Consider the following 15,000-nt stretch of genomic DNA (forward strand, 5'->3'; position numbering starts at 1 on the left):
AAGGGTCTCTTCCGGTATGACTTGTGGGTGACCCCTTAAATGGTTTTAATGACCCCCGACTTGAAAAAATTGCCTGGAACGCTGTACGTACCACAGGCAACCCAGCGTACGCTTACGGAGCGTCTAGTTATCTAAAGGCCGCATTAATGTGTATAGTAAGTCTAAAACGAGCAATTTGGTTCCATGCAATCATATGCCAAAGGAAAAACATTTCAGGCGGAGCATTAACCATCCTCGTCAAAAACGCAATTAGTCAAAAATCCCAGGGAGCCCAATATAATGTTCGGTATTGCCTGTTAGAGGGTCGATACATGTTTCCAGAAATTATCGTGATAATCATTGACTTGATTGAAAAACCCAACAGTCTAAAAATTCTCTTTGACAATGCATGGTATTCCTCCGTAACGACTATGTAAAACCAGCACCACTGCAAGTACAGAATGAGTGTAAATGTGTAGCTGTGCCCAGGTCAGCTTCATTTGACTTCCAAATTACTTGCTAAACCACTTAAAACGCATTCAAAGGAAGACATTTTCAATCATTAACCCCAATGTTAATTATGCGAACGCACTTTCATCTTTTAATCTAGATGATTCATTCAAATTAATTCCACTTTTTTTTTGTGGCTATCATGGAGTATAACGCGCATCGCTTACAAAAGCTTTCGCCACCCTTGTATCGCCTGAGAGGTGTTTTTGGGCGCACGCGCACTTATGATATAAGCTTTATCGCCAACTGGGCCAAAAATAGGTTCCTTACGGGTTAATGTAATCGTGTGAATAATCTCTATAGTGGAATTAGATTTAAATACCTCTATATATTCCTGTTAAGTTTTGAACAATTTAAGTGTTCAGTTTATCCTAAACAATTTATTATTACATATCCCGTTTTAAGACATTATATATTTATACTGTAATGCACTGCACAATTCAGCCCTAATTGGCTGTAAGTATCTATTTCGATTGTGAGCGTAATCCCACGTCATTCGTGTTAGACCCCGAAAGAAATATCGCCAAAGATTTACCCATCAACTAGAACGTCCTACAGGGGGACCCTTTAGAACCCTTTCCCTTTGTCACTTGTTCAGTCCCAGTTGCTTCGGAACACTATCTTACCATCGATCTGATGCTATCAACTGGAAAAGGCCACAAAATCGCTTCATTAACAAGACACCTTAGCTCAATCCATTTCGATTTTTCTCTAAGACCTTAAAAAAAAAAAAAGAAAAGTTCCTCTTCCAAACCGAGTTCGGAGGCCGTAAGTTATATTAACCTGGAATTGTATTTATATCAGCTCACGGGCGAGAAGCACAGAGGCCATAAGCTTTAACTAGGGTAAGGCCCGTCTTAAACGTCGCATTTTACATGTGCCGAATCTAATGCAAAAAAAAAAAAACAATAGATTTTTCTCATTTGCATTAGATTCGGCACATGTAAAATGCGACGTTTAAAACGGGCCGAAGGCATGAGAAAACCAGGTAAATCGTACGTTTTAATCGCAGAAGATCATACGAACTTAGAAAAATTATGCTATTAAGAGAAAATTTGCTGAAAAAAAAAAAAAACGTGTCCCATGTTCTTTCTTTTTACGTGCCAAACATTTTCTAGGTATATTGGCTTTGGTCATTGATGGAGATTAAATGAAGTGTCATATTTGCACTGCGGACGGATATGAAATGAATTTTGGACAAATTTGTCATCGTAGTTGGGAAACAACTTATTTTGTTGTATTTCCAAAGAAACGGTATACTGAGTTATACAAATTCCAGAACAGGACTGCAATTTATGGTCTCAACCGTGTAATTGCGTTGGTCCCTGTTCTACCACTAGAAATTAAGAGATCTCGCTGACAAATAACAAATTCCGACCGTTTTGTACTTTGAGTTCAAATATTTCTGAAGTTGGTTAAGCGATTGCCTATTAGGTGCAGGATGATAACTTTCTTCACTAGACTTTCTCAAACTCCTTATTTATTTATTTATTTATTTTATTTATGTTCCCGAATCGTCAAGTATCACCACAGAAGACAAGAACATCATTCTAAAAGCTTATTCTACGCAATAAGTAGGTTCTGGAGGTAATTTTGAGAGTGGAAATCACGTTTACGACAGACGATAATAACAAACGTATAATTTATATTTAACTAGACGCTCGATGAGCGTATACTGGGCTGCCTGGGGTACGTGTTACTCAAAAACAGAAGGGACTGAGTTGAGTGATATTGAATTACAGCGTTCCAGTCAAATTTTTCAAGTTGGGGGTCATTAAGACCATTTAAGGGGTCACCCAGAAGTCGTGCTAGCAGAGGCCCATTCGCTCACACGCTGATACGACGAATCAGATCTTTCTCTGAGGTTAAAAACTTGGCTACCAGCCAGGAGCCCATCACAAGGAGCGTGCAACCTAACTATACTTGTGCAACGGCGTTTTCACCAGTAAGGTTATCTTATGAGACTCCCACAGGAGCCCGATGACCAGTTACAAGAAATTAAGCTGACGTCATTGGGTCACCGAACCGTAACTGACTTTGTTTTTTGACCTAATTCGTGGGAAGGGCTAGTCTAAAAATAAACCTACTTGTGAAAACGCCGTTTCGCAGACGCTGTATGGAAGTTGCACGCTCCAGGATGGGCTCCTGCTACCAGCCTATTAATCATTAATATTTTGTCAGAAACAAAAAAACAAAACCCTGCCATCTTTAGAAAAAATAGGCACGCATCGCATACGTGTGGTAATGCAGTAACACAGCGCTTTATTCCATATAGTCCACTTTGGAAAATACCATAATAATCTTTGTCTGTCCCCCCAAATTTTGCATAAGCATTGTTTCCAGTTTCTCTTGGAACTTACACTGGTCCCAAGAGAAAACAAAAAACAATGCTCATGCAAAATTTGGGGGGACAAAAAAAAAGTATTATGATATTTTCCGAAGTGGCCTATTGTCAACTGAGCTGCGTTTTGTCTTCCAGGATATTCAAGTTCCATATGTAGCTCTAATAGTACACGATGGGAGGCGCGGTGGCCTCATGGTTAAAGTGCTCGACTCCGGATCGAGTGGTCCGGGTTCGGTTCCTGGATGGGGATATTGTGTTGTGTTCTTGGGCAAGACCCCTTACTCCAACCAACACGATCTCTTCCTCAAATGAAGGATTATCAGTCATTGTCACTTTGCCTTAAATGAAGTATTTTCCTCCATTCTGACCACTCTGTCCCAGGACTTGTTGTAGCAAATAAAAAGAAAAAAGTAAAAGCAGCCCCTGAACAGGATTTGAACCCGGAGCACCCACTTCGAAGGAACTGTTTTTATCCATTTAACCACTAAAGATCAACTGACTAGAAAATGTGCCGATTATTTACCAAAACTAATTAGTATATATATAAAATTATTGCTGAATAATGGTTAATCTCAAGCTTGATTTTAGAATCGTTAGCTTTCTCTTGAAGCTGGGTAACCGACATTTTTCAGCTCGCTTCTTAGCGGGTGTTAATACACGTTTACAGCGGCACTTTTGGAAGAAAAAGTTATTGACATTAATTAAAAATGACATCCTCGCAGTTAGTGATGTGGTAGTCTAGTGGTTAAGTGAAGGGGCTATTAATTACACGTTTCCAGGTTCGAGTCCTGTGAGTCCAGACATTAGGGTTCTGCTTTTAAAAGAAATATGTTCATTTCCCATGATCCCTATCAAGCTTTCAGTGTCCAAAATGAACGATAATACTTCATTTGGAAGAAAGTGACAATGAAGAATAATCCTTCAATAGACCATTTTACAGTTGTAGCTAAGTTACCTGGCCTAAGAATGGAAGCGAGGCTGCCGGTGACCCTGTTTTGATACAAACCTCCGTGCTTTTGTAATGTTAATATGGACTAATTAGAATTACAACAACACCATTTACGTGATAAAAGCAGTGGGGGCTGTATCAATGCAAGGTCACCGGCAGCCTCGCAGCCATTCATAGGCTAGGTAGCTGAGCAAAAAACTGTAAAATGACCTATTGAGGGAGAGACTTGGTTGCTCAACAGTGCTTCTATCCAGCGAGGTGTATAAGTGGGTACCGGTGAATTGCTGGGGGTAACACTGCGATGGACTAGCATCCCCATCCAGGGGGGAGTAGAAATACTCCTAGTCGTTTTATGCTAATGAAGCCGGAGATAAGTGCCGGCCTGATTGGGCCTTCTGGCTCGTAAGCAGAGACTTTACTTTATTTTCAATAGTACACGATATTGTCTTAGGTAAATAGCCACCTGAGGAGACATGTGGTTACTCGCACAGTACTAAACCCAGAAAGATTGAAGAAAATAAAAGGGAATCCAGAGACATTGGCTTCTAGGCTGACATGTTGATCATTTCCAACTTTCCTGGCATCTTTTCACCACAAGTTTAAGCGTGCACTCTGAGCATCTGACAGCTTTGTAATACAAAAGTTTACTGTAGTTAAACCCTATCCTGCGGGGTTAGTATCTGGATGGGTTGACCTAAAAAATATACCACCAGTCCGTAACAGAAGCATAGAACCGAAAATTATATTTTAACGCCCAAAAATGCGAACTAAGCGAGGTAGAGATTTTGTTAGCTTGCTTTATGCAAAACAAATATTGAAGCAGAAGTGAATGAATACACAGTTTTAGGAAGAGCAGAAGGAAGTTTTAGGTATGGTCGATCGAGAATAAAATATTTTGTCACCAGCAACAACATTTACGACATGAAAAGAACATTGATTTTGAACCGCGAATATAAAAGGTTACGATCAGGGACAAACATTTCGGGAGATTTTTGCCACACGTTCAATTTTGTTATTGTACTTTTGGCTGCACAGGTAAAGCGCAAAATCGAAAGTGACATTTACTCGCGAAACAATGAAGCATCTGTGTCAAATGGTGGCAAGATACAAGGTTTCTGATCTGTTTTTGTTGGTTTTCTATTTCTTTCAAGTGTTATAAAGTTTGTCAAAAAATGTGCGAATTCAACACAAAGATCACAATCGCCTAACTCTTAAGGTTGACCATTGTTTCTGCAAAGTCAAAAGTTTACTCTCCAAGATGAGGTTATTTATCACCAGGTAATTCCATCGTTTTGGAAATAGCAGCTACTTTATTATTCATCAGCGTCACAATTTTTTGGTGATTTTGGGGCTCATTTTGTTGAAACTCAAGCACGCTTCCAACAGACCTGTTTATTTTCGTGAACCCTTCCTGCTTACAGAGCACTGCCACAAAAATCCCCTTGTATCACATTTCAACACATGTATGCAAATTTGTTAAGCTCGAAATTTACACAACATGATATAAAAATTCACAAAGCCGGGCTGGAAATTTTACATAAACATTTTCCAGCGAAACGGTTATTGAAACAAACAATATATTTGCTATTAGAGGCAAAAAAACCCTTCCTATTTCAATTGCGTGCGCGCAAACAAACACACAATCTGTGTTATAGAGCATATGCATTTAAATAAATTTCTGACAGTTCATATCCAACCCTCTTCGAAAGAGCCTTGACCGTAAATGATGAAGCACAAAAGGCACAACAAGATTTCATTCAAATAATCCTTCACTGTCACAAGCCAAAAATGGGCAACAAGCTTCCTTTCAAATAATTTTTGACTAACAAGAATTAGTGAAATTTCTAATTGTTACCGGAAGACTGTGCAGAATTGCCATTGTAAAAACAAATGGAAATTAGCCAGACAACAGAGACCACAGATCCAAGTTGTTCAATTCCTTCTCTGTCTTTGTTAAACCCATAAGTTACTAAACAATTTTCCACTTGATTTCAGTGTTGTACAAAACACCACACTTGTACAATATTAATAGAACTACAGCTCAATTTGATGACGTCTCGACGGGCGACAGATTATTGTTATTTATTTAGTTAGTTGTCGCAATACTTTTAAGTGTTGGTTTTTGATGAGAGGGATAAACCGGAGTACCCGGGGGAAAAAAACCCTCTCGGAGCAGATTAGAGAACCAACAAACTCAACCCACATATGACGCCGAATCTGGAAATCGAACCCGGGCCACATTGGTGGGAGGCGAGTGCTCTCCCCCCAGTGCGCCAGCTCTGCTTCCGTTAGGGAGGTAAGAGATTTACAGCTGCTGCTACTCCTAAAGCTTGTCAATATGAGAAAATGTGTTACAACTAGTTCGTTATTTGCTCATGAACACGAGAGAATTTGCATAACCGGATATATCAGACACAGCTAATCATCGAAACCAAGAGGGTTAAAAAATAGGGAGATGACTAAGATTAACAGGTTCTTTGATTTCTTTAACACACTTTGTACATGTAGCAACAAATTCGTATGCTGTTTAGACAAAGTTTAAAAGTAATGATGATGTCAGCAAAGGTTCCCTTTTATACTCAAGAAAGCCTATAGTCGGTACTTTGGAACACCAATTAACCAAAAACTGGTGAGGAGGAACCCAAGTAGAATTTTGGGTCTTGTAGTGCTAAAACAATTTTCTGTAGCCTGCGGGCAAGTTCTCAGTGAGAGGATGGAGATATGAGTTGTGAAAGAGAGGAGTGGCGACTGCTGCCTCCTCTGATCTCAAGTTTCAATTCGCGTGTAAAATTGAGAGCTTGCTGCTTACAGACTTCTTAATAATGATAATGATAATGATAATAATAATAATAATAATAATAATAATAATAGTATTTAATATTTCTTAGGCACAAAATAACATGTGAATATGATCAAAAAGTTAAAAAATTAGTTTTTTACAATTCTAGATTTAATAAAAAGACAAAAAAATATATATCACGAGCTTTTCATAGGGTAAGCTGCTCCAAAAAAAGAGTCTTTAATTTAGGCTTAAAATGTTAAAAATCGTCTTCCTCCCGTATTTCACTCGGCAGTTTGTTCCAAAGTGATAGTGTAGCAGCAGTGAAAGCCCTGTCACCGAGTGTTTTCATAGTTTTCGTGGAAGGAGATCCTAACAAAAGTTTAGAATTAGACCGGAGTCCATATACTCAGGTGCATGACCATGTATGGCCTTGAACGTTATTATTAAAATCTTACAATCAATTCTGCGGATCCACCCGCTATCGCCTTGTGGATCCACAGCGACTTTGACAATGTTATGACAAAGTTCATGATCAATAACAGGACAGACGCATGAAAAACTGACATCAATTTGTTAATTTACTTCATTTTTAAGTCACCTTTATTATGATTAGCTGAGAAAACGGCGCCAAAAAAAGCAATCCCGAAAGGACATCAGTGTAGGACGCTAATGGCTTATATTAGTTTACTAACACAGAAATACGCCATCTCTTGCCAGGGTTCAAGTGAATACCTCATAATGGCATCCTTGTCCAAAATCTTTGCGGCTACTGTAACGTATCCTTATCAAGTGGTTAGATCAAGACTTCAGGTAATTATATCACCTGCTTTTACTGCTATTCCCGTATTTACATGTAGTAGCCTATAACGCTTGCTCTCCATTTTTTCGTGTCAGTGTGAGTGTTGCAAGAAGGTGCGCAGCGGCAGGAAGAGAGGTGCTGGAAAGACGAGCTCTTTCCTTTGGGTTTGCTCGCTATAAGTTTGCGTTTTTTAGCTCCAAAAAAGAAAAAGGCTGCAGGGTTTTCGGTTCGTTGCTACCTAACCACTACAAAATGACAAAAAGTCTGGGATAGGCCACTTTGAAAAATGCCATAATATTTTTTGTTTGCCCTCCAAACTTTTGCATAAGCATTGTTTTTATTTTCTCTTGGGGGCATGATTATTCCCAAGAGAAGCTGGAAACGACGCCTTGCCTTGCTCTTGTGATACTGTAAGTGATGCTCCAATTTTGAATTGCCTGATTTTTGAATAGACCAATTTCGATGTATTAAAATTCAGCCCTTACTAAACAAAAGGCATCATCTCGAGGGTCTGGGGAATAAATATGAGGATTTGTATAAGTTTATTTCCCAGAGCCTCGAGATTGTGCCTTTTGTTTAAGACTGCATTTTAATATATCCAAGGTGGGTTATTCAAAGTTGGTTCTTGAAACTGTTTTAAAATGATGCGCTTTCAAAACTATTTTTCCGAGTCTCCATTTTAATCAGAGTTTTGGGCTTTTGTTCTGATAGAATACTCACGGGGCTTACTTTTTTCTCATTTTAAAAAGCATTAAGCCGTTTCATTCACAAGATCGAAACGTCCAGTCTCCTAACTAATACCATAGGTTTCTCAGTTGTTGGTTAGTCATGAGAATTTGGTTTTATATCAATATCACATCTCTTAAGTTGATTAATATCTTCATTCTCAATACCTGTCTGACTGACATTGCTTTGAAATTGTGAGGAGAATTTACATGCTGATCACTACTGGGAATCAAAGAGTTAAAAAGTTTTTGAATTCTTTTACAGCTTTTTAACTGTACACACGAATTGCATTTTAATGTGGTTTCACCCCCAGTAGGCGCGCAATTTTAATCAGTTGTCTCGTGCACGGGCTGTCAAGTCTTATTAAGGGTGTCTTTTATGTTCCTTATCTTTCTTTTTTACAGAACCAGCACACCATCGCTCAGTATAATGGCGCACTAGATATCATCCGCAAGACTCTGAGGTGAGCTTTGCATTTAATGACAACAAACGACCATTCTTATAGATCTTCTCTTTGCCAATGCTATTACAGACTGAGCTCATGTTCGTAGCACATCAACGCGTCACTGACTGGTTTGGTCGTGTGGCGAGACTACCAATCAGAAAACCAGTTCTTCGAGCCTATAAGAAGAGGAAGACCATAGACAGCAATGACCAGAACCAGGTTGCTGACCAGCGGTTTTTGTTAAAACAATGGTTTCCATCGGTGCTCAGTCTCGCGGGCTCATAAAACCTGGTTTTGGGCATTGTTATTTAAGGTTTTTCACTTTAAGAAGAGGTGCCTAGGGTTCAGTAACAGGGGATGAAATCCACATCACAGCGTTGGCGTGACAATAACGACCTTAAAGGGGTATGTCGCGTTCTTTTAGGGTATTTCGGGGAAATGTTTCAGTTAATCGTTAGTTTAAAGCTCAAGAATGGTAATGTAGAATTCTTTACCACTGAAATTATCGTTACATCACGAACAAGATGATTGTGAACAAAAACGGCCTTTATCAAATTTTCATTCTGATGAAAAGAACTGATAGACCCATATCCCCAATGTCCAAACAAAAGATTTTGCATGTCTAGCCTCTCATTCAGTGTGAGGCTAGATGTGCAAAGACAATGCAAAGGCAAAGCCTTTATTCCCCACGGACTCCAAAGTGGCCGCCGAGTGATAAAGGTGAATTGCCTGTACAAAAAGTTGCGCTGAACTCAGCTCCTTGCGGCAGGTTAAGAATGGTCTATTACGAGTTAACTTATTAAACATTTCAGGGTCATGGGTTCGTGGCCGCCTTAAGCTAGCCTATTATTTAACATAATGATATCAGTACATGTAGCTATTGACCAATCGCCCTCGCAAGCAGAGCGAGCGAGCAACGCAGCTCAAGAGGGTCACACTGAAGCGCTCCTGGCGATTAACCTCAGGAGGAATACCTTTGATCTCAGGGGAAAATTGAGAGCTAACGCAAACCGAGCCCACTTACGGTGTCACCTGGAATTTCAATCTAGGTCACCTTGGAGGGAAGGGATTGTATTCATGATCATCCCCTTTGCCACTTCTCAAGTTTTTAAATTTATTTCAATAATAATTCAAAGGTAAACGAAACTGAAAAGAAAATGAGATCTCCACACAGGACTCGTGCATCTAGCATATTGTTCTAACGACCACACTGATTCTAAACGGTTATTCATAGAAAATAATCAAAGAAACTGTGCAGCGCAATAATGCGGATGAATGATAAAGGAAAGTGTAAATTTGCGCCCGAAGATTTAATATGTGAACTAAACGTTTCGAGGGTACTGCCTCTTCATCAGTGGTTTGAAAGCAAATTAAGCACTGAAGCGTTACCTTGCATGCGCATTCTTCAGTTGTTTAGCTTTCAAACTACTGATGAAGAGGGAGTACCCTCGAAACGTTCGGTTCATATTTTAAATTCTCGGGTGCAAATTTCCACTTTCCTTTACCATTCATCCGCGTTATTGCGCTGCACAGTTTCTTCGATTAATTTCTATGAATAATCGTTTAGAATCAGTGTAGTCGTTAGAACAATATGTTAGATGCTTTCTTTTCCATTATCCATATTTGAGTTATTGCTTAAAATCATATGACGTTGTCTAGCCCACAGACCAGCCCCGGGGCTACTTGACAATGAACTTGAGTACACGACTTAAGTTAACCTGCTAGCCCATAGTTAATAGATGTAGGCTGGTTATGAAACTCGACAAGTTTCTTTGTTTCATGTTTTTGTTCGCCTTTTTGGCCTTGACCCTGCACAAAACCCGACAAACACACGCTTTTTCCGGCAGGATAACCAATGAAAAGCTTCGACTAATTTTTTCGAAATTAATTTGCGAACCAAAAACAAAAGATTGTGCAGGGTCACGGTCAGGTTCAACAGCCATTTGTCAGGGTCTTGTGCTAGTTTAATTATTGTAGTTGCTGCGTGTGAGAGGTTCATAAAAAATGCCCGTCAGCATCTACCCCTCATAAAGGTTTTCTCTCGCAACGCGTACAAAGAATGTGATTCCCCTCTGCGTTATCACAATCTGAGACTCTTACTTGGTCGGACTAATAGACTAAATGACTTCTTTTGCTGTAACTCGGGAATATCAATGTGTTGTGTAACTATGTATGTTTAACTATGTATGTTTATCGCTTGCCTATTCTAATAAAACTGCAAATGGTGTAATAAACAAGGATGTATCCATCCATCCATATCACCAGAAATTCTCGTAGTTCAACGGGTAGACCATGTGACCTGTGTTACGTAGGTCGCAGCCTGGAGTACCTCTGTCTGTTGCCTAACACCTAGTATATCTTCTTTCACACGAGCATGTTACACCGTCACCACTACTGATAATTGCATTCCTTTTTACTGCCATACCTGAGTTTCGTAGTTCTCTTTTTGGGAGTTTTAGATATGAAGGAATAAAAGGATTTTACAAGGGATTGGTACCTAGTGTTCTAAGGTGAGACCAAGTTGCTTTCCCTATGGCGTCATCCGATGATACGCAGAGGTTATGTTATGAAAGCGGAATATGAAGAAAATCTCCCACATGCACTTTCCTAGGGCACTAGGATAATGTCATCAGACGTAAGAAAATGTGTTACACATTTTCTTACGTCTGATGACATTGTGTCCTCCAGACATTACTATAAAAAAATATCTGGGAGCTATCTTGCAAGAATAAATGAACATAGTTCAAACAAGGTTCCTGACTATAAGAAGACGTTTGCGCTGGACAAGGTGTCAGTCATTTTATTCCTGACACCAAATAGCAATACCATCGAGCCTGTAATTATGCCTGACGTATGTGCTGTTCAAGTGATGCCATAACTGAGTATTGGCGGGACAATTGTAGGGTCGTCGCTTGTTCGGGAGCGCTCGGATTTTTCCCGAGTATCCCCGAGTCACCATCGATAAAAACTCTCTTCATTTCTATCACAGTGGTAGAGCTTCCGAACTAGTTATCGGAACATCTCTTCCAGTAGTGCCATTGAGTATTTCATTTCGAAAGTAGTTTTGTATCCGAGTGAAGTTCGTACCGCATTCACGTGAAGAATATTGACCGGAAACGTTTTCGTACCTTGTTTCCGCTTTTAATCAAAGCCAAAATCAGCCTTATTCTCGTGCGAGACCACCGCCATCTAAACCGTTACTCATGCGCTACTTGCGCTTCATCCCGGTATGGAGTGCCGTGAATTCGTGGATTTTTATTCAAAACGTATTTCGATTGAAACCCTTAATGAACTCATTCCGCGTATTGTTTTGTACAGTTGTTTCAAGAGATCAGAAGAGCCCTAAGCGCCTTGATTTTATTGACACCGCTGACCGGTTGGCTCAGGTGGTTGAGCATCGGAGTGCGGGAGGTCGCGGGGTCAAAACTCTGGCCTGACTAACACGCAGGGTCTTAAAGCTACTGCGGAGAAAGTGCTTTCTTTGTAATGACATCTATAAATGTTAGACTCTCTACTGATTCTTCTTCGATAAGGACTAGCAACCGTAGGCTCCGGCTCACAACCGTTTAATGTTCATAACCCGGTGGGACGTAAAAGAACCCACACATTATTCGCCAAAAGAAGGGCACGGAGTTACCATGCAGTGTTGTGGTTCGTCCTTTGTGGTTTGCCTAACGCATTCTCTACCTTTAATTCCCTATTATCGTGGATTCGTAATTTGCTCCTAATTTACTATTATCGTTATTTTAGAAGACTGAAAGCTTGATATGGATTATGGGAAATGGTCACATGTTTTTTGAAAGCAAACAAAATGTTCCGTTGTGTGTAGTGCGAATCAAAAGGAGGTGCCGTCATATGACAACTCCTTCCTTGTGGGAAAATTCTTAAATACTTTCTTTTATGTATCATTAGGGAGTTTAAGAAATGACGACAACTACGGCTACGACAATGCCACAACACAAGAATATCATTGGCTGAAAGAGGAGAAAGTATCCTGCTGCACGTGCAGCACGTGCTCTCGTATTTTTGCGATACTCTGCTTAACAACAACATAAAATCACCAAATTTGAGGTTTTAACGACAGCCTAAGCGTACAATTGTGAACCTTTCATTCTATATTTTTACTCTTTTTATTGTGGAATCGCTCGTACAAATATGGTTTTAGGATAATTCGCCCGCAATGGAATAATCGCGAAAGAATTAGGATTGTGTAAAGTTACATCTTGAGGTGACATTTTCGCCGACTTCGCCGTCGTAGATCTTAAAGGCCCACCTTCAACCAACAGGCTTTGCGTGCCGTAAAACAATTTTCACACATGAAAATCCAGCCAAAGCTAAAATTTATCCAATCAGATCGCTCTGATAAGCAATGCGAATTTCCATAACAAAAACAAACGGTCGAAAAGCCTGTCGGTTGAAGGTGGGCCTTTAAGTCCCTATTGATGAGATCTGAAGAGACCCAACATGGGGAAGTGGGCATGTTTTTTATTGATACAACAGCAAGAAAGAAAACAAAATGTTCGGTTGTGTATAGTGCCAATCAAAAGGGCATGTTGTCCAATGACAACTCCTTCCTTCCTAACTATGCTTACTACATGCAAGCAGCGATAGGCCACTTTCAAAAGTACCATAATACTCTTTGTTTGCCCTTTAAAATTTTGAATAAGTATTGTTTCCAGTTTCTCTTTTCACTTACAATGGTCTCAAGAGAAATAAAAACAATGCTTATGCAAAAATGTGGAGGGGAAACAAGGCGTATTATGGTATTTTTGAAAGTCTCCTATGCACTGATAGCCACATGGCGATAGCAAAATCCGTGAAAAGCTGACACTTCACTCTCAAGACTCATATAACTTGATAAATTACATATGTAACATTCTAGCTTATCGTTTTTGTTGTTGTTTTTTCTTTCTTTCATAGTGACACCAGCCTGTGCCCTGACCTTCGTAGTTTATGAAAATGTTGTTCACTTTCTTATGCCGCTCAGCTAAAAGGCAAAAAAAGAAAAAAAATCTCACGTTATCTTCTCTTTGAAAGACTATCGCAAAAATATCGCAGTAGATCTGGGTTTGCAAAACGAGGCTGAAGTGAAATCGGGAATGGCCGATAAGTTGACCTAGTTTCAAGCAGTTGAGAGGGGCATGGTACATGCACTCTGGCTGGCGTCTCCAGATTTCGTGAACCACTTTTTTGATTTGCTTTGGTCAAACTCAGGTGCTCAAGGTTATTTGAACACCAAAGGGATTTGTAATCCGCCGGGCGCGTTTTGTAAATAGCCAGCAGTTCCCCACTCAATGTTGGGTTTTATATGTTTATTGAAATTGTTCTCTTCTATAAAAGGCCCCCGAAAATTCTACCCTAAAACGCAGCCTTGAATTAATGCTCCGAATTGAACCCAATGAGAGACAGTCACTGTGACAGAGACAATGATATGTGGGGTAAGAGGTTGGGAATGAAGTCTTCCACTAGCAGGGCAATGGGACTAAATGCCATCAATAAAGGAATCACTAGTCTAGTTTGGTAGGGAAATTGGGGGGGGGGGGGGGGCGGTCCCACAGAGGTCCTTTCTCCTTTTCAGGGCTGCAAGTCACAATACTCTAAAAGAGGTTCCCAGTGTAAGGCATTTAAGACTCATAGTTAACATGGGAAACCTTCCTTTCTGTGAGTCTCTGGGCCAAGAGAGCTTGTATGGGAGTACTTCATCCCAACCCAAAGTTTATTTGTGCATTTCAGTTGGATAAATCTGAATTACTTGAGATTTAGTCCTTGGGGTGAAACGAGGCTAATCAGTTCGTGCCGTGTCTTTAAGGCAGATAAACTGCATTAAAACTCCCCAATAGCATTGGATCGTGGCTAACATCAACAAAACCGTAGCTCCTAAACTTAAGAATTTTACAAAAAGAGATCTCAACTCCTATCGTTGTGTGCTCAGAAAAGAGAAAAAGGTACATTAGCTTTACATATGAAAACTTGGAAATGGGTTCATTACATGCCTTTTAACTTTACATCTATAGATTTTGACAGAAGCCCATAACACGGAGCCTAAAACTCCAATACTAGGTCTACCGAACGCCATTTTCACAGATCAAGCTATTTTAGACAACATCTTAAATCAGATTTTACTTGCACGAGCGACCATTCTCAATTCCATGGTCATTAATTTCTCATGTAAGATTTGTGATTAGCTGGAAAGGTCTGGTTTCGAAGGAAAATCTACCTAAGACTAACTCGGTCTGTAAAAACGCCGTTCCACAAATACAATGAAGCTGTACGCTCCTATTCATGGGCTCCTGATTTTAAAAGTTCCCTTTCAGATTTTTTCTATTGCTTTTATCGTTGTTATTGTTGTTTTATATGGTTGGGTTTGGCGCCACTGCAATCCCGTTCCACGCACACCTCGCCCATTGTATATGCTGGTAATCATTTACCGACCCCAAGGGTCAGTACGGAGCTATTACAACCGCTC

At 39.9% G+C, this 15,000-nt stretch overlaps 1 protein-coding gene and 1 pseudogene across 1 annotated transcript in view; one reads left to right on the top strand and one right to left on the bottom strand.

Annotated features, from left to right (window-relative positions):
- LOC138032734 (uncharacterized transmembrane protein DDB_G0289901-like) overlaps positions 1-15,000 on the bottom strand; it is a 549,011-nt pseudogene that overhangs the window by 44,519 nt on the left and 489,492 nt on the right.
- The window catches only part of LOC138032746 (solute carrier family 25 member 32-like), a 40,531-nt gene continuing 31,896 nt past the window's right edge, over positions 6,366-15,000 (top strand). The window contains exons 1-4 of the mRNA XM_068880460.1: positions 6,366-6,411; positions 7,282-7,374; positions 8,494-8,552; positions 10,994-11,044. Of these exons, the coding sequence (XP_068736561.1) occupies positions 7,303-7,374; positions 8,494-8,552; positions 10,994-11,044 (182 nt within the window). The 5' untranslated portion in view covers positions 6,366-6,411; positions 7,282-7,302. The remainder of the gene's footprint in view (positions 6,412-7,281; positions 7,375-8,493; positions 8,553-10,993; positions 11,045-15,000) is intronic.

This window comes from Montipora capricornis, chromosome 14 (genome assembly GCF_036669925.1).
Source record: "Montipora capricornis isolate CH-2021 chromosome 14, ASM3666992v2, whole genome shotgun sequence".
NCBI lineage: Eukaryota > Metazoa > Cnidaria > Anthozoa > Scleractinia > Acroporidae > Montipora > Montipora capricornis.